The sequence below is a fragment of the Crinia signifera genome, chromosome 1 (genome assembly GCF_055691185.1).
Source record: "Crinia signifera chromosome 1, ASM5569118v1, whole genome shotgun sequence".
Classification (NCBI taxonomy): Eukaryota; Metazoa; Chordata; class Amphibia; order Anura; family Myobatrachidae; genus Crinia; species Crinia signifera.
Genome location: NC_139217.1, coordinates 466,939,866 through 466,960,188, shown reverse-complemented (window position 1 = coordinate 466,960,188; position 20,323 = coordinate 466,939,866). Strand labels below are relative to the sequence as shown.

At 45.4% G+C, this 20,323-nt stretch overlaps 1 protein-coding gene and 2 pseudogenes across 1 annotated transcript in view; 2 read left to right on the top strand and 1 right to left on the bottom strand.

Moving 5' to 3' along the window:
* Positions 1–20,323, top strand: part of PIK3C3 (phosphatidylinositol 3-kinase catalytic subunit type 3) — a 156,039-nt gene that overhangs the window by 131,659 nt on the left and 4,057 nt on the right. The window contains exon 24 of the mRNA XM_083155365.1: positions 13,365–13,490. Within this exon, the coding sequence (XP_083011491.1) occupies positions 13,365–13,490 (126 nt within the window). The remainder of the gene's footprint in view (positions 1–13,364; positions 13,491–20,323) is intronic.
* On the bottom strand, positions 3,749–3,866 carry LOC146040385 (5S ribosomal RNA; annotated as a pseudogene).
* Positions 10,636–10,753, top strand: LOC146040374 (5S ribosomal RNA; annotated as a pseudogene).

Sequence of the window (20,323 nt, the reverse complement as noted above, 5' to 3'; positions counted from 1 at the left end):
TTCCTCCTCCTTCCTTCTCCTCCTCCTCCTCTTCCTCCTCTTCCTTCCTTCTCCTCCTCCTCTTCCCCCTCTTCCTTCCTTCTCCTCCTCCTCCCCTTTCTCTTCCTCCTCCCCCTTCCTTCTCCTCCTCCTCCTCCTCCTCCCCTTTCTCTTCCTCCTCCCCCTTCTCTTCCTCCTCCTCCTCCTCCTCCCCCTTTTCTTCCTCCCTCCTTCCCCATGTGACAGCTACCACCAAATGTTGAAGTGAAACCAGTAGACATAACCCTTGGACCATAAAACAATAAGTATTGGACATGTACATTGTGGTTTTCGCTGCCGAACATTTGTCATAGTGTCCGTTAGTCTTGATGCGCACAGAAAAACGTATTTTACAGTGAAGCTTCATTTTATGTTCAGTGAATAGAGAACATCTACTGTATATAATAATTTCCAAATGCAAGGGTATTTAACATCTAGCCCTCCACAGCCTATTGGGGAACTACAAATCCCAGATTGTCCTGCCACAATAACAGTTTTGTTATTAGGACATGCAAAAACTGTACCAGGGCATGCTGGGATGTGTAGTTTCACAGCAGCTGGAGGGCCGTGTGTTTGATTACTCTTGTCCTGTCTCCAGCATGATATGGGAACTGGTGGGCGTGCCTCATCTCCATCATCTACCACTGCTAGAGCGACAGCCGGAAAGGACCCGCCCACTGGTCACCTGACAATATTGGATCAGTGAGATTTTGACAGCAGAGCAGGTTCATATAAGCTGAGTGGTCCTGTTAGAAGGCATTGGGGGTTATGGGCCATTTATACCACCTGGAACTTCAGCTGGTGTCGTAAGCGACGCTTATGTTTGACCTCTAGGGTAACCCCTGGCCATCACTATATACTAACTTGGTGCGGCGTTTGATGATCCCTTTTGGTTTGTATCATAGGGTCAACAGTTTCTAGGTCCAGTCAGTGGGTCGACCATGAGTCGTCAACAGGCACAAGGGTCGACATGGGTAAAAGGTAGACATGTATATGACAAATGGTCGACATTACATTTTCACAGTTTTTGTTTTAATGTTGACATGGATCCCCAAATAGTGTGGCCTATACCCTCACATAGCCGTGCTTCATATTATCAGTCCCAATCAAAGTCCTCGTGGACCGTAGTGCGTGAAAAAAATCTTGTGAAAAATCCACTTGGACCATTTCATGTGTCCACCATTGCCACGTCGACATATAGCTTGTGTTGACTTTTTTGTGTCGACCATTCACGTCAACCTATTAACTGTCGATCTATCATCCCGTATACCAATGCCTTTACTCACGGCCGTATATACAGGTGCGTGGAATCTCCGGTAGTGTAACGGCTGCAGCGTCTGCTATCTTATAATTATGCGCCGATCATTCCAGACGGTGTCTATAATTCATGCTCAGGCCTGTGTCCGGCCCTCACCCCTCCGGCAGGTCACCCTGTCACTTCTCCTCTCCTGCTGCTCTCTTCAGAAACATCCCTTTGAAGGCGGCGGAGCACATTTACATCCTGAAAGCAGGGCGCAGTGCAGAACGGGGAGCGCGGTCTGATTACATTAGCAGGTTCCTGTCTGTGTCAAAGAATTCTAAGTGCTCAAGTCCAACGTGCAGACAGCATTCCTCCGCTCCCTAATGGTCACCTTAGCGTGTGAGCAGGATTTACATTACACGTGTGTTTCACGTTCTCTGGGGAAACCACAACCAAAGAACATGATCTGTTTGTGCATGGTTATGTACCTATGGATCCATGTGGTTAATCTGCGTCACTGTCAGCAGCAGTGCCAGGCTTTGAGTACCCACACTGCCCCCCCCCCCCCCCCCCATAACAGGTATCACAGAGAGGTGCCCTGGAGATAACCCGAGCAGAGGGACTTCCGTAGCAGAAAACAAGTCGTTTTAATCAAAGCAGGCCTAAAGCTACAGGCTGTCAGCGCGGGGAAGAGGAACTGCTCCCTGTGTCTCTCCTAATTGGAGTCCTGGAACATTAATGGGACTGCAGAAAAACATTTCTCTGTTAATTAACAGAATGGCTTTCTCTGCTGTCTCAGTACACAGCGGGCACGTAATGGCCTTGTATGTATGGCACGCAGCCCTACTCCATCTTCCCGGTGACTTCTCCGCCGGCGCACTTCTAGGCTCAGGGCTGTATTGCATTTTAGTTATTGTAACCCTTTTAGTGCCAACGTCGCTGGGAGCGGTCCTCAAATTAGGATACGGTCACTCGGTTGACTCCGTTAAGGGCAACGTACATTGTGTTGACCGCTGAAGTTAATTCGACACCTGAAACCGGATCGACAGGGTTGGAAGGTCAACACAAGCATTAGGTCGACAATGGGAAGTTCAAGAGTTAAAAGGTCGACCTGAGTTTTTTACGGGGTTTTTTAGTCGACGTGTGCCGACAGGCGATATTTCATACCCTGCCATCCACTAGAGCGTGGTGGGAGAATATAAGTGTGCCGAGCGCGGTGAGCGATGCGAGGGGACGTGGTACACTGTCCATGTCGACATTCGGGACACAAGATCGTCAAAACTGATGTCAACTTTTTGACTATCGACCTAATGCTTGTGTCTACTTAGCAATCATGTCGACCTAAGCTCTGTCGTACTTCATCAAAATATCAGTTAATAATGGCAGCGCCGCCCACAGCGACTGTTCTTTTAGTATAAATACTATTACAGCCGTTCATTGATGTCTAGTTAAATATTGCACCCAAAAAAAAATGTGAGGGGCGCTGGCGTTTTTAACGGATATTTTGTGGAACTCTCACAGCAATTTTGGCACTTAAACCGTAAACCCCCAGATGGATCATTGGATAGATAGCAACTAGGTCGACACCACTAGGCCAACATGCATGAAGGTCGACATGACTGAAAGCCGACAGAGTCATTAGGTTAGTGGATTAGAGAAAGGGATTGGCACTGGTTTGAAAATTACATTGATTGACAAATTGTACATGGGTATTTGATAGAGATGACCAGCATAATTACTGCTTTTTTATATATAGTAGCAGTGTTTGGCTGGTGGTGCTCCCAAGGGAATGTTCAGTATTTAAACTGTAAGGCAACAAAAGGGGGGTGGTCACTAGAGTGACCAAAAAGGGAACATGCAAACGGGTTTTTGGGGCACACTTGATGACAATGATAATTAAGTTTATGTGAAGAAATGATACATGAGTGAGATAAGACTTAACTTTTATTTCAAAAAATTGCTAAAAAAGAGTGATATTTAAATCGAGTGCGAAACTGCACTAAACAAGACACTGTTTATCCAATAAATTATATGTGTAAATAACACAAGGTATAATATACAGTGGATAACCTGTCAAAGAGAGAGAAGGTCCTTGATATAATTAGCAAAGTGGGCGCAATGTTAAGATAAAGATACACATATACCTGTGTCAAAAAGTCCCTGTAATAAGACAGAATTTATTCAATTAGTATCAATATAAGGAATTGAACAGGGTACAGGTATACAATTGTGGATGCTTAACACACCAAAAATAATAATAATAGTGGATTTGGGAGAAAAATATCAATCTGTCTCCGTCAATTGTAATGGGAAATAACTACCCCAGATTGGGAAGTAATGTTAGAAGGTCACTACCTGACAGTATTCAAAGGTCACTACCTGACAGTAAGAGGTAGTAACAGAGATTAGAAAGTGTAGAAGATAGACAAGCTACTGGAAGATATAGTAAAATTGAGCTTTGTCAAGAGGGTGATCTCCTGCCGGCAGTATTAATTACAACACCCGGTATTCCCAGAGAGTCTCCCCAAAGGTACTAGCCCGGCCCATCACTGCTTAGCTGCTGAAATCGGAATGGGTTCAGGCGATCCAGTGAGGTATGGTAGTAATGTGTATTGGCATGCGAGGGGACACCAGCATTTGATGCTCAGATGAAATAAGGTGCTTCTACTGTCAGAGGCGCCGTCAATAAACCACCCTGGTGCTCACCTGCATTGCAGGGGGGGATGAGTACGACGCGACTGGTGAGAGAGCACTGAAATGAGAAGAATTCAGTAAAATGGTGGGCTGGTATCAATGATGCAATCTCCAACCTCTGCTGTCCACCATCCACCTTAGGTGTCCAATGGTGAATGAGAGAGTCAGGGATTGCTGATCTTACCCCAGAAGGGAAAAAGGAAGAATATAAATTGGGGCAGCACAACCAATGATGTTGTTGCTGGTGAAGTTGTTGGCTGTGATTTTGCCCAAAAAGGCAGTGATTGGATGATCCAAAAGGTTGGTTTTGGGTTTGTATCCTCAGTACTGGTGCATCTTAGTCCCCATACATGTCAGAGAGTGGTAATTTCTGACAGGAGCTATTGTGTCACCTTGAGGAAGTTTTATTGCTGGATTGCCCAGTCTGTAGGCTTATATAGACAGATGTAGCGATTAATTTCTGCTGTGTAAGAAGGCAGATAAATTGGACAGACTGGGTGGTAGATTCTGTGTTACTTTCCACAGAATATGGGGGAGGGGAAAAGAAAGGAGAAAAGGAAATGCATACAATGTTAGGTACCAATTACTGTTATATAAGCATGCAGATAGGATCGGAATTTATTACTGTTCCCAGTAGTGGTCTCTGTTAATAGCAGTGTTATGTCCACAGTATAGTATAATAGTATTGCACACAGTATACCCTGCAAATATAGTGGTGTGGTATCCACAGAATTGTTAAGCAGTAGTTACAAAAGTAATATCAGAAAAGAAATTTTCCGTGCACCTCGCACGGTAACAGCTGCAATCAGGTAATGCCGTGATAACTATTGCTGCCAGTAAATATTGTTGGGGATAGGCAGGGTTAATAATGATAGCAGACGCTGGTGGATTTTTAAATGCTAGTTTCCGTGATAAGTGCCCGGCTCACGGCTCCGATTTTCGGGGGCCGTCTGTAACAGCTGCAGTCAGGTAATGCCGTGACAGCTATTGCTGCCTGTAGTTACTGATGGGGATAGGCAGGGTTGGTGATGATAGCAGACGCTGGTGGATTTTAAATGCTTATCCCAGCGACAAATGCCCGGCTCACAGCTCCGATTTGCGGGGGCTGTCGGTGGCGTTCAGAGACTTAAATTGTCAGTCTGCGGGTAAGGAGTAGCGGGAAGGCTAGGACAGCAGTCTCCCCGGGGGGAGTGGGGGGAAAAAACACAGTACTTAGCTTGTACGATGCGGCGCCCGGCGCCAGCTGACGGGAGCCGCTGCTTCAGATGTCAGGTAGTGACCAGCGTGAGAGACGGAGGCTGGGGGTGTGTCAGAGGCGTATCCTCACACGTGTTTCGCCTGTAGCTTTCTCAAAGGACGCTGACAGGGAAGTAAACCAGCCGGTATATGTACGTGGCTCTATCCAATTGGAGCCAGGGGGAGGAAAAACTGATGAGTCGCATATGGGATGAAATGGATTTGGCCGTAAAATAAATATTTGACACGCACATAAAAGGGGGGGATTTTTAATAGAGACACAGAACTGAAGATACTATTGCGCTGTGACCTAATGGTAACTTGAGATTAATAATAAAGCGCAAATGGTGGGCTAATGTTAACGGAGAAGCTGTAGTCGCTTGAAGAGATGCTGCTGTAATAATTAATTATGTGGAAGAGTGATCAGGACAAAGTGGTAGGGAGATAGAGCAGGAGAGATCTTGGAACTGCGCTGTGATGATATTGGTGATCACCTCTACAGTGGCCGATAATCGAGGGATGAAATGAAGATATGCAAAGCATGATATAAATGTTTATGTGAATATGTAGTAATACTGAAATTTCTTGCTAACTAAATATCAAAAAATATAAAATTGAAAGGCACTAAGATGGTCATGCATGGAATCATTAATGGAAGACAAAAAAGCATCAGTATTGTAGTAAAGGATATATTAAGATCCCAGAATGGTCAACACGGGAATTACAGGCCATTCAAGAGCTTGAGGATTTGGAGAGTCCGGAAGAACCTAATAACAGCAGACCAATATGTAAGAAACGCTCGACATTCTTCCCTCAAGACACCATCTGCCCGGAAGTACGGGTCTTTACGAACCTGGTGGCCAAGGACCTGGACCAGCTATACCTCAAGAAAAAAATGAACAAATTTTTACCTAAGGGTAACTTGAGCAAACAGGAAGCAAAAGCACTCAGAGAAATCAAGGAACTAACCGATATTGTTGTCAAACCATCTGACAAAGGTGGTAACATAGTCATATGGCCTGTCCCGATGTACTTGAAAGAGGCACACAAGCAACTCAACGACACTTCATGTTACACTAAATCTATGTTTGATCCCACCTCAAATTTCCTACTTGGATATAACAGAATTATTGGCAGGGCAGTTGCCAATGGAGTCATTACAAAATCAGAACACAAATATCTGGAGAATCCCACACCAAGAGTAGCGACATTCTATTTGCTTCCAAAGGTCCACAAATGCTTGGATGAACCACCTGGAAGACCAATTGTGTCCGGAAATGGCTCACTTATTGAGAATGCGTGCACCTTTTTGGACATCCATCTCCGTCACCATGTGGTCGGTTTACCGTCCTATACCAAGGATACCACAGACGTCCTCCAGAAACTTCACGACATACAATTAGACGATGACCATCTTCTCGTATCATTAGACGTCGAGTCACTCTATAACTGTATCAAGCATGATCTTGGCATCCGAGCAGTGAGATATTTCATGCAAATGGAAGGCATCACCCCCTTTCATGAGTTTCTATTGGAGCTCCTGGACTTCTCACTCCGGAAAAACTACTTCATCTTCGAGAACTACTACTACGTCCAGGGAAGAGGTACTGCGATGGGAGCAGCCTGTGCTCCCACGTACGCAAACCTCTTCCTTGGATGGTGGGAGAGGGAAGTGGTCTTCCAAAATGACCCCGATACGGAATGTATCCAAAGTTGGATGAGATATATTGATGACATCCTTGTTATCTGGAAAGGGTCCAAACTCCATCTCACCCAATTCATCAATCGATTAAACACCAACGACCTGAATTTGAAGTTCACTTTCGAATGTGATAGTAACAGTATTAACTTCCTGGACTTGAGAATCTACAGGGATACCAACAACATGCTCTCCACGGAACTATATCGAAAATCCACCTCCACTAATAGCCTGCTCCACAGCACCAGTTCACACTTCCCGCCGACCATCGACAATCTCCCAAAAGGGGAGTTTTTACGACTCCGACGCAACTGTTCTGATGATCAGGTGTTCAAAGACAAATGTGAAGATCTATCTCAGAGACTCCATGAACGTGGATATTCGAAAAGACTCATCAAGAGATCAAAGAGAGCTATACTCTCTACCTCTCGTGAGAAGATCCTTTTCAAAAGTCCCAAAGACAGCACGTCCAACACGATTAGACTGGTAGGAAACTTTTGTCAGGAATGGAAATCAATTAAAAATATCATCCAACGACATTGGCCTATTCTTTTGTCTGATCCTGATCTCGCCGCTAACCTGAACACACGAGTGGACATGAGCTGGCGCAGGGCACCGAATTTGAAGGACAACTTGGTGCATAGCCACTACACGGCAAACCAACCGAAGAAACCACAGACCATTGGGACTTATCCCTGCGGCAACTGCAAAGCTTGTGGTCATGTCACTAACATCAAGACCATTGATGACAAATTTGGAACATCAATTAAGATCAGGGAACACTTCAACTGTAAAACCCCCAATGTCATCTACTGTATCACATGCCCATGCCAATTGAGATATATAGGTATGACCTCCAGACCTCTTAAACAGAGGATTCTGGAACACCTAGGCAACATTAGAAATGCCGTCAGCGACCAATCCAAAATGAAGACATTAACATCGGTGGCACGACATTTCTTGAAAAAACATGCCTCCAATACCAACGATCTCAAATTCTGCGGTTTGGAACAACTTCATCTTGGACGAAGAGGAGGAGACACCAACCAAGCACTCCTCCGCAAAGAAAGCTGGTGGATCTTCCACCTGGGATCCCTGACTCCCAAAGGCCTCAACGAGGGCATTAACTACAGTGCCTTCCTGTAATTCCTGTCTCTTTCTATTCAAGGATCTCAACTATGGCATTAACTACCGAGCTTTCCTTAAATTAATGTTGCTCTCAGCACCCTTTGTTATCCCCCTTAATCACTTAGCATCCCTCCCCCCCATTATTCACCTCCATATGGCTCGCTAATTTTCCCAACTTCTTTCCAGTCTTCAACATTCTCTTATCCCCACCCTCATAGCCAAGTAGTATGCCCTATTTGGGACCATTCTTCCCCAACTCCGACAAGCCTCGGCTCTCACCATAACTATTATTTTATTTATATTTTTTTCATTTTTACTTTATTTCATTGTATTTATCACTATTTGTTAATTTTCATTACTGTCGCATTACCATATATTTTACATACAATATATACATACATTGTTTTATTTATATTTTTCCAATCATCATTCTTCATCATCATATATATATTTTTTCATATTGCTTAATAATTCTTCCAGACATATATTTTCACTTCCCATTAGTTTTTCACCCCTACTAATCCTTCTTCTGCCAATATTAGCATTCACCAGTATCTACACTCATGCTTCCACCCATTCATGATTTAATTTATACCATCCCATTAATATATCCTTTACTACAATACTGATGCTTTTTTGTCTTCCATTAATGATTCCATGCATGACCATCTTAGTGCCTTTCAATTTTATATTTTTTGATATTTAGTTAGCAAGAAATTTCAGTATTACTACATATTCACATAAACATTTATATCATGCTTTGCATATCTTCATTTCATCCCTCGATTATCGGCCACTGTAGAGGTGATCACCAATATCATCACAGCGCAGTTCCAAGATCTCTCCTGCTCTATCTCGCTACCACTTTGTCCTGATCACTCTTCCACATAATTAATTATTACAGCAGCATCTCTTCAAGCGACTACAGCTTCTCCGTTAACATTAGCCCACCATTTGCGCTTTATTATTAATCTCAAGTTACCATTAGGTCACAGCGCAATAGTATCTTCAGTTCTGTGTCTCTATTAAAAATCCCCCCCTTTTATGTGCGTGTCAAATATTTATTTTACGGCCAAATCCATTTCATCCCATATGCGACTCATCAGTTTTTCCTCCCCCTGGCTCCAATTGGATAGAGCCACGTACATATACCGGCTGGTTTACTTCCCTGTCAGCGTCCTTTGAGAAAGCTACAGGCGAAACACGTGTGAGGATATGCCTCTGACACACCCCCAGCCTCCGTCTCTCACGCTGGTCACTACCTGACATCTGAAGCAGCGGCTCCCGTCAGCTGGCGCCGGGCGCCGCATCGTACAAGCTAAGTACTGTGTTTTTTCCCCCCACTCCCCCCGGGGAGACTGCTGTCCTAGCCTTCCCGCTACTCCTTACCCGCAGACTGACAATTTAAGTCTCTGAACGCCACCGACAGCCCCCGCAAATCGGAGCTGTGAGCCGGGCATTTGTCGCTGGGATAAGCATTTAAAATCCACCAGCGTCTGCTATCATCACCAACCCTGCCTATCCCCATCAGTAACTACAGGCAGCAATAGCTGTCACGGCATTACCTGACTGCAGCTGTTACAGACGGCCCCCGAAAATCAGAGCCGTGAGCCGGGCACTTATCACGGAAACTAGCATTTAAAAATCCACCAGCGTCTGCTATCATTATTAACCCTGCCTATCCCCAACAATATTTACTGGCAGCAATAGTTATCACGGCATTACCTGATTGCAGCTGTTACCGTGCGAGGTGCACGGAAAATTTCTTTTCTGATATTACTTTTGTAACTACTGCTTAACAATTCTGTGGATACCACACCACTATATTTGCAGGGTATACTGTGTGCAATACTATTATACTATACTGTGGACATAACACTGCTATTAACAGAGACCACTACTGGGAACAGTAATAAATTCCGATCCTATCTGCATGCTTATATAACAGTAATTGGTACCTAACATTGTATGCATTTCCTTTTCTCCTTTCTTTTCCCCTCCCCCATATTCTGTGGAAAGTAACACAGAATCTACCACCCAGTCTGTCCAATTTATCTGCCTTCTTACACAGCAGAAATTAATCGCTACATCTGTCTATATAAGCCTACAGACTGGGCAATCCAGCAATAAAACTTCCTCAAGGTGACACAATAGCTCCTGTCAGAAATTACCACTCTCTGACATGTATGGGGACTAAGATGCACCAGTACTGAGGATACAAACCCAAAACCAACCTTTTGGATCATCCAATCACTGCCTTTTTGGGCAAAATCACAGCCAACAACTTCACCAGCAACAACATCATTGGTTGTGCTGCCCCAATTTATATTCTTCCTTTTTCCCTTCTGGGGTAAGATCAGCAATCCCTGACTCTCTCATTCACCATTGGACACCTAAGGTGGATGGTGGACAGCAGAGGTTGGAGATTGCATCATTGATACCAGCCCACCATTTTACTGAATTCTTCTCATTTCAGTGCTCTCTCACCAGTCGCGTCGTACTCATCCCCCCCTGCAATGCAGGTGAGCACCAGGGTGGTTTATTGACGGCGCCTCTGACAGTAGAAGCACCTTATTTCATCTGAGCATCAAATGCTGGTGTCCCCTCGCATGCCAATACACATTACTACCATACCTCACTGGATCGCCTGAACCCATTCCGATTTCAGCAGCTAAGCAGTGATGGGCCGGGCTAGTACCTTTGGGGAGACTCTCTGGGAATACCGGGTGTTGTAATTAATACTGCCGGCAGGAGATCACCCTCTTGACAAAGCTCAATTTTACTATATCTTCCAGTAGCTTGTCTATCTTCTACACTTTCTAATCTCTGTTACTACCTCTTACTGTCAGGTAGTGACCTTTGAATACTGTCAGGTAGTGACCTTCTAACATTACTTCCCAATCTGGGGTAGTTATTTCCCATTACAATTGACGGAGACAGATTGATATTTTTCTCCCAAATCCACTATTATTATTATTTTTGGTGTGTTAAGCATCCACAATTGTATACCTGTACCCTGTTCAATTCCTTATATTGATACTAATTGAATAAATTCTGTCTGATTACAGGGACTTTTTGACACAGGTATATGTGTATCTTTATCTTAACATTGCGCCCACTTTGCTAATTATATCAAGGACCTTCTCTCTCTTTGACAGGTTATCCACTGTATATTATACCTTGTGTTATTTACACATATAATTTATTGGATAAACAGTGTCTTGTTTAGTGCAGTTTCGCACTCGATTTAAATATCACTCTTTTTTAGCAATTTTTTGAAATAAAAGTTAAGTCTTATCTCACTCATGTATCATTTCTTCACATAAACTTAATTATCATTGTCATCAAGTGTGCCCCAAAAACCCGTTTGCATGTTCCCTTTTTGGTCACTCTAGTGACCACCCCCCCCCTGTTAGAGTCATTAGGTTGACATTTGGAAAGTCGACAGTCAAAAGGTCAACATGGGGCTTTCCACTTTTTTTTTTGTCCCGAATGTTGACACAGGCGACAAGTGCTCCGCATCCCCTCGAATGGCTCGCTACGCTACGCTCGGCACAGTGGATGGTAGGGCATGAAATACCCTTGTCGCCCTAATGACCCTGTCGACATAACCCCATGTCGACCTAATGATTGCCCACCTAGTTGTTGTAAACCTAGTTGACCGTATCCCGTTTATCTGCAAGGAATGACGTAGTCTTTCTTTATGGGGTGATTCAGTTGTTTTGTGCGCCCAATTATCCCGTTTTTTTTTAAACGTACAGATTTTAGCCGCACAGACATTTAGCTGCGTAAAATGTTGAACCCAAAGTGCGGAGCGCAATGTGAAAAGTGCCTTTTGGGTGCACAAAGGGGTGACTTTTATCACACATTTCAGCCCGCCACCTCTATGGGCTGCAAACTGAAATGTTTCTCTCCACGAATCATTGTGCCCGAATGGAGCAACAATTGAATTGCTCTGTTGGGCACCATCTAGTGGGGGTTGCAGGAAAGAATGGCACTCAGGAATCCAGCGGTCACAATATAGACGATGGCATCCCGACTAACTCGAGGATACCGTACCAGAATTCCGACATTGGTAAGGATGCCGGTATCCCAAACATAAGTATGCTGGTGCATACGGCCCCTGGGTCGACAATGACTAGGTCGGCACTTAAGAATGGTCGACATACCCTAGGTCGATATTGACAGAAGGTTGCCACAAACTTAAGGTCGACATAAATAAGAGTTTTTCATGATTTTTTTTTTTGTCTGTGTGGGGGGGGTTCATACTTAACTATCCAAATGGGCATAGAGGAAGAATATAATAGTATGCCAAGCGCAGCGAGGCACCGTGCCCGAAGTATGGCGAGCGCAGCAGGAAACTTATACAGTACACCAAAAAACGTGAAAAATAGGTTGACCTTATTCGTGTTAACTCAAAGCTTGTGTCGACATATCAATGTTAACCTAGGGTATGTTGATCTAGTGACTGTCGACCTAGACATCGTCTGCCATCTATACCATAACCATATGCTAGGAGCAGTAGCGTTAGGCAGGGGGCGGGGCTGCGTGGGGTGTCAGGTGGGAGGTAAATATACGTCTGTATTCCGACCGCCGATCATCCTGGAAAAAGACCATTGAATTCCCCACTTTAAGTTGCTGCTAATCAGTTAAGAAGTACAGGTGACTGTCCGTTATTATACCCTGTGCCACAGCACAATCTGTCTCTTGGTCGCAGTGGGAGGGGCCAGCGATGTTCATTGTCATTATACACCTGGAGGTAGCAATTACACTGATGCATTTCCCATCCCTCAGCCCCTCTCGTGTGAGCTTTAAATCCCGAATATTTTACTTTTCAGCATTATTATGGCCACTCGCTGTGTAAATACCACTAACTTGCCTCTTGCATAAAGAATTTTTGGAATATAATTCCATTCGCTCATTTAAACTTACTATACAAGACCGCGGTCCCCGGCTGCCTCATTATAGACACAAGCTCGCTGGCTGCCATTTTGTTTTTTTTTCCAAGCAGGGTTCATAAGATTGCTGCCAGCCTGTTCGCTGGAATTAAAAAACACCAGCCGTGGAATCAGCCCTGCGGTTCCCACTGACCCGTGCAATAGGGCTCGTCCTTTCTATGAGGGGTTAACCTAATGTTTTTTTATTTTCTATTTGCTTTGTCATCGCCGTTAACCGTTGGTAATGAGCATCACAGCTGTCTGGCGAAACCGTATAAATTGTGTTCTTCTTGACAATAACTATACAAGGCGCCAGTGTGTTTTTTGTGTTGTACGCTTCTGCTGTTTTCCTCCGGCTCTTCTTCAATTTGTCATTTTGTTTTCACACCTCTCTTCCCCCCCCCCACTACAGGTGCAGGATAAATTTAGATTGGATCTGTCGGACGAGGAGGCCGTGCATTACATGCAAACGCTCATCGATGACAGCGTCAACGCTCTGTTTGCAGCTGTGGTAGAACAAATACACAAGTTTGCTCAGGTGAGAGATTGCCCTGCGCCTACTGCTCCTGGAGACTCATTATTTTTGTTTCCTCTCTGCACTAACCTTAAGTTAACATTGACAGAGACAGATTGGATGCTTCTCCGTACATCCCAATAGGCTGCGCAGTGCAAGCCCCGCTTCCCCATCATTAGCAATGCTTCATAGTGTACAACAGAGCACGTTCCCAGAACCTCTCAATATCAGTGGGGGATACTGTGGGTGGTCTGCGGCAGCACTACAAGTCACAGCATGCAAACACAAAGGCTGTGGAGTCTTGTACTGCTGTTGGGTTCAGGGGTGATCTGCTGCTGCTTTAACAATCTGTGAGAGATCTTCAAAATATCTGCAACAAATGCCAGCGGCGCTCACATTGGTTATATAAATTCAAATAAAAATAGTTTTGTAGATTATATTTCCTATATAAGGTAACATTACCGGTCATCATGATGAATAAAAATGTTTGCTTGGCCATTTTCACACCTATTTCGACAGATTCACTTGGCACTCAAAGGGTTAAGCACAAAATGGTGAAATTCCCTGCAGTACTTCTGCCTGCCACAAGATGGCTCTATAAAATAATCTTTCTATGCGGGTTACATTAATGAGCTAGGTATCTAGTCGGCGTGTCGGCACATAAGAACACACACACACATACACATTCACAGGTCGACACAAGCAATGGGTTTTTTTTAACTGAATTGTTCTTGCTTCACGATCCAAGTGGGCTTAGAGTTAGATTATAATAATGTGCCCAAAGTACGGCGAGCCCAACGGCGCCCTTACACAGCATCCATGTCGACATAGACACAAAAACCGGTTAAACACTCGTGTCGACCGTGTTTGTCTACCTTTTCCTTGTCGATATTTTGCTTGTGAACCGATTCATTACTTTATAAATATTTTTTGACACTTTTTTTCTTTTTTATATTTCACGTAATAGATATATTTTTACATTTGTAAAATTATAGGTACATTTTAATAAATTTATTCACATATTGGATTAAAAATGTACACAAGTAATGCTACCCTTATATGCCCCAGTAAAGAGACAATCATTTTTTTTGTGGTATCCCTAATTATATATGAGTGAAAAATGCCATTATTGTGCGGAATTGTAAAGTGTGGGGTTTTTTTTGCGATAAACTATTTTATTACTTATACGGCGATTGTTACATCTGTGGGGGGCAAATTGGTACTTATGTAGTATCTGGGCTGCCGATTTCTAAATCGGGTACATCGCATCGCATCGCATGCGACCATCGGATGCGATGCGATGCGATGACCCGATTTTTCCATAGGAATCAATGTTAAAATGGACTGAGTCCATTTTAACATGGAATTCAATGGGAAAAAGGGGTCCTTTTCATACCCCTACTATCCAAGTGGGCATGGAGTTGGATATAAACCTGTGGCGAGCGTAGCGAGCCACCGAGCCCGAAGCGTGGCGAGCGTAGCGAGCCCCGCGAGGGGACACAGAATACCGTCCCCTCGCGGGGCTCGCTTCGCTCGCCACGCTTCGGGCTCGGTGGCTCGCTGCGCTCGCCACAGGTTTATATCCAACTCCATGCCCACTTGGATAGTAGGGGTATGAAAAGGACCCCTTTTTCCCATTGAATTCCATGTTAAAATGGACTCAGTCCATTTTAACATTGATTCCTATGGAAAAATCGGGTCATCGCATCCGATGGTCGCATGCGATGCGATGCGATATCGCATCGCATCGCATCTGATTGTATGCCTTAACTTAAGGCATACAATCAAAAAATCGGCAGCCCAGATACTACATAAGTACCGGCAAATTTACTAAAGTGTGAGAAGTGAGATTCTACTTATCACTTAACTAGCACCTTCTAGTGCACTGGTTCTCAAACTTGGTCCTCAGGACCCCGCACAGTGCATGTTTTCCAGGTCTCCTCATCAAATGAAACAATTAGCTCCACCTGTGGATCTTTTAAAATGTGTCAGTGAATAATGAGTGCACCTGTCGGGTGACCTGGAAAACGTGCACTGTTGGGGGATCCTGAGGTTGAGAACCACTGAGAATAATGGCTATAATTTGATTGTTTTCTTTGTGCAACATTTCTCTCTTCTAAAAACTCATACTTTATTAAATGTACCCGTGTCTTAATTGTGCATTGATGCAACTTTAATTTGGGGACAAAGGGCCAGATGTCTCAAGCTTCGATCAAAGTGAAAAAGTGGAGAGAGATAAACAGCCAGCCGATCAGCTCCTAACTGTCATGTTGCAGGCTGGTTTTGAATAAAGGGGCGTGTTTTCACCTTTGCGACCAATCAGAGGCAGCCATTGTGATCGAAGTCCCATTACTCAGAGCACATGCAAGTCAGAACCCCGCAGGCGGATGCATTTGAGCGATTACCGTTTCTGTCGCACTTTGGGCCTGATGCATGGCACGTGCTAGTAATATCATCCGTTGTCCTGCATGGGAGCGCACACCGTTAACTCACTAGATGACATGTACAAAAATGATGTTACGTGTGTCGTAATCGCTCATACCGTTTAAACTATCATCGAGTGTATATGCACCGAGTTCCTGCTGTACGAGGGTGGAGCAGTAAGTACCTGTGTTTGAAGACAGGTGGCGCTGCTGAGGATAGTTGGTATTGCTATCGTGTACTACCATCTTTCAAACCGCACCATACCAAATTTCAGATTGATTCATAGGTTTTTATTCCGCCACGACAATGCACCAGCTCCCTCCTCCGGAATTGTTGCGGCCAAATTTCATGAATTGTGCTATGAATTGGGGGTTTTTTTTCCCGTGAGCCACGTTTTCAGGTTAGGGAACTGAAAGAAGGGAGCCAAGTCGGGCGAGTGCGGTGGATGCGGTAAAAATTCATACATGTCACCTGTCTGTAAGGTGCTAGCACTGACAATGGCGTTCTGCTGTACCTACAGATGTAGCGGGATTCATCTTTGCAGGGGATGGCGACGCCAGCCGCCATCCCCTGCACCGCGCCATCTGTATGCCGGAAGGGTGCGCGCACGAGGTGCGCGCACGTCCCCTTCCGACGGTGCTGCCCTCGGTCGCCCGGTGCCCACACCGGGTGACCGCACCCCCCGCAGTGCCCTTGGGTCCCCCCCAGCCCCCTCGAGCGGGAGGCGTACAGTATTGCGTCCGCCGCCCGGATACTGAGACGCGCGTGCGTGGGGGACGCACGCGCGTCTCAGTCAGATGGAGCGCCGTGTTGCTGGCGGATCGCCAGCAGCATGCTGCTGGCGGATCGCCAGCAGCATGCTGCTGGCGATTCGCCAGCAACACTAAGGCCGGCTCCATCTGTATGTCATTGATAATATCTGGAACCCAAATCGCCATTAGTATACAGACACCTCAATCTTTACCCTGCTTGTTAAGCTGGATGCGGAGAACATGTCTTCATAAAAAAGACATCGAATGATACTAAACCGTACAAAGCGCCCGCTCTCGGCCTGTGACATTGCATTTACTTATACAGCAATAAACCGAGACAGAACATTACATCCAGAGCCGTCAGCGGAATATTAACAAGACGGTAAATAAGAAGAATATACCGTATCGTGCCCCGCGCACACATTGTATTTTACCGTTTTGTTGTAATTATTAGAAGATAATTACATTCAGCAATACAGCAGTTTTTATGTAATGACGGCAGACTTTCCGAGCCAAGGCTCAACGTGTCATTATTGATGGTGACGGCCCTGGTTAATGCCCAGTATTGCGGACCTGCTATTGTTCCTGGATGCAGGAAAATGTTACTGTTTATGGTGCTGAAAGTTTACCGTGTTCTGTTCGGAACCATGGCGCCACCTAGCTTGCGGCCTTTGTAACGATTATCATTTGTATTGGAGTCTTCTCGGATTTTTTTTTTTTTTTGCAGAACTCGTTAATCATTACGAGATCACAGTCATCAATTTTCCAGGCTGAATTTTTCATTTCTTTAACAGGAGGGTTTGAATAATGATTTTTCTGCTGCAAGCACCTCCGCACCTCCTCATCGCCTCTATCTCTCTCATCATCAGCTCGTTCCACCCCCCCCCCCCACCCCCTTCCTCCTCCACTGCCTCACCTGCTGCTTCCTGAACTTGTTTCCTATTGATTTGCCAAATCTAACCTGAATCCTGCTCCCCTGTGTGCCGTGACTTTATCTGGAGAGGCGCACGTGATGACCCATATACAATACAAACACAATTAACGCTACGCGCTCATAATAAATGGCTGAAAAAATACAAATAATAGTATATGCATTGTTCCACAAGAACTCGACATTTTACGTATGGATCAGCTTTAAAATTTAGCAAGTTGTTAACCCCTTTTCTTGCATAATGCAGGATATAGCTACATTCAGTTTAAAAATTGAGGCTGCAGTCTGTTGAGCTGCTGAGAAGTCATCAGCCAAGTTTCTTTAAAGGAATACACCGCTCCACGCAGTGCTGAGGAAACTGCAGCCCAGGTACTGGAGATTGCTAACTAGAGAGCCGCAAAAGAACAGGGGTCGCCCCATGCATAGTTTTGCACCTGAGTACCACATGGCCACTAATTAGTGGGTTCCGACAAGAATACTTTGTAGAGAGGCCCATGCTCTTGGATATTATGGGCGAGCAGCTGCTCCTAAATCTCTAATCACAAAAAAACATTGTATGGTAACAGGACCAGCGGACGCTGGACTGGTATACAGAAAATGTGATAACCCGGATGGACAGACCAGCTCAGAGTCCAGATCTTACACCCATTGAGAACCCCTGGGACAAATTGGAGTGACAGGTGCGTTCTAGTCCGACTTGACCATCTCCACTGTCACAGCTGGTCACCGTACATAAGGCGGAATGGCAAAACGTTCTGTCTGCTGTTGTCCAGGAACCTGTGGACAGATTGTCAAGAAGGCGTCTGCCGTAATCACTGCACGTGATGGTCCTACTGAGTGGAGTAGTGTAAATTCGACCGACACTGGACTGTGGAGCGGTGGAAACCTGTTCCGTGGACGCTTCTCGGTTGGGCGGATGCCAGGAGAACATTACCGTCCTGACTGCATTATGCCAACTGTGACGTTTGTGGAGGAGGGATAATGGTAGAACGCGACTGGCCCACACAGAGGGTCTAATTCAGACCTGATTCCTGCTGTGCAAATTCACACACCAGCCGATTATCGATAAACTGTTTATGACCTGCGAATAAATCCTGCTACTTTTTCTGCTCTCCAGCCAATCGCAGGGTGATTGACAGCCAGAGTTTTGGGGGCGTGTTGAAAAAAGTCAGGCGTCCCCACGTGTTTTAGAGGAGGGTGTGTGACATCAGCTTAGGCCTTGCGCATCCTGATGTCATCTCAGCCGTCGAGTAAGCCCAGGGATCCTCAGAGCCTGCGATCCGTGGAAACCAGTGGGGAAATCATTAGATGGTGAGCGGCTTACAAACGGTTTGGGAAATATTCACACGGCGCACACAGTGATTCGCCATTCTGGATTTTACTATATCGGGGCGGCATTGACCTGATCGCTGGCCACTGCAAATTTGCAGCCGTGCGATAAGGTCTGAATCAAGCCCAGAGCACTGATCTCAACCCAATCAGGGACCATTGGGATGAACTTCTCATCCAACATCAAACAATCCATCTTGCGGCAGCCATCCAAGAGGAGTGGGAGCTGGTATAACGTAGCTGCAGAAGGAGCCAACTCCACATTAACCGCTCCGGTGGTATGGCCGGAAATTCTCTGGGCTCAGCGGTGCTGCCGCAGCAGGTTGTCCCAGAAGTTCTACGGGCATACCACGATATATAGTATGTAGGTGTGGCAGTGGTGCCTCCAGCGGTGCACCACCTTCTAGCAGCAAACACCCCCCATCGCCCAACCCCCCCCACCACCGTCGATCACTGCCTTCCGCCGCTGCCACTGAGCACTCACTCGGAAGTTCAGAGCAGCTGGGCAGCATTCGGGCGTTTGTGTGTTCGGGCGCCTGAACCCATGAGCGCCCGAGCATGCCCTTCCGCCTTAATCCGCTCATTCGCATGCGGCTGAGCGGCACAAAAATAATTTGCTGGTCACTCACCGTCTAATTATTTCTCCTCTGTTCATAAAGAAAAGTCATCCTGGACTGACTTTTTACGCGTACGCTTCCGAGCGAAATCGGGAAGGGCGCTCACGTTATTTTATCAGCTAAAACACGAGTTTGAATCTGTGTAAGAAGTTCCCCAATGTGATCGTCTGCAGCTATTTCTCGCATCAAGTTCCGTGGCTCTTAGTCTGCGAGTTTGTACGCGTGTAAAACCAACACCGGTGGAGCTAGTCACGGTCTGGCGACTCTGGCACGCAACGAGTGCCATTTTCACTGTGCGACAAAAAGTGTATATAAAAATACAGTACAGTACTTGTGGTGCAGTGGCTCAGTCGTGCCGGCGATCTTACTTCGTATGGCATAAATATTCTCAGTGTAGAAGATATTAAATGTCAGGTCTGGTATCGTAATGGTCACCGCTCGTATGACGTCTCATAAAGCATTATGTATCATGGCAAATGTGTATCCTCCGCCTCATTGCCCAGAGTTATGCCTCTCGTACACATTCAGCCACCCCTGATTAGTACAGTAAAGGTGTTTTTCTGCGTGACACGCGATGCCTGTTAAATGGCATCTTCTGCGAGGTTAATGTTTATCTGACATATGGTGTGTCTGCACCTCCAGATAAGTGCCCTGGGAGAAGATGACCTTTTACTGGGGGGATTTGGTTTTGTATCTGTATATGGCAGACGCATTGAGATCTTATTATTGTGAAGGTTACAGAGGTCTGACATCACAGTTCAGGGAAAAGCTCACAGTGGTAAAGATTACTGAGCGCAGTCAGGG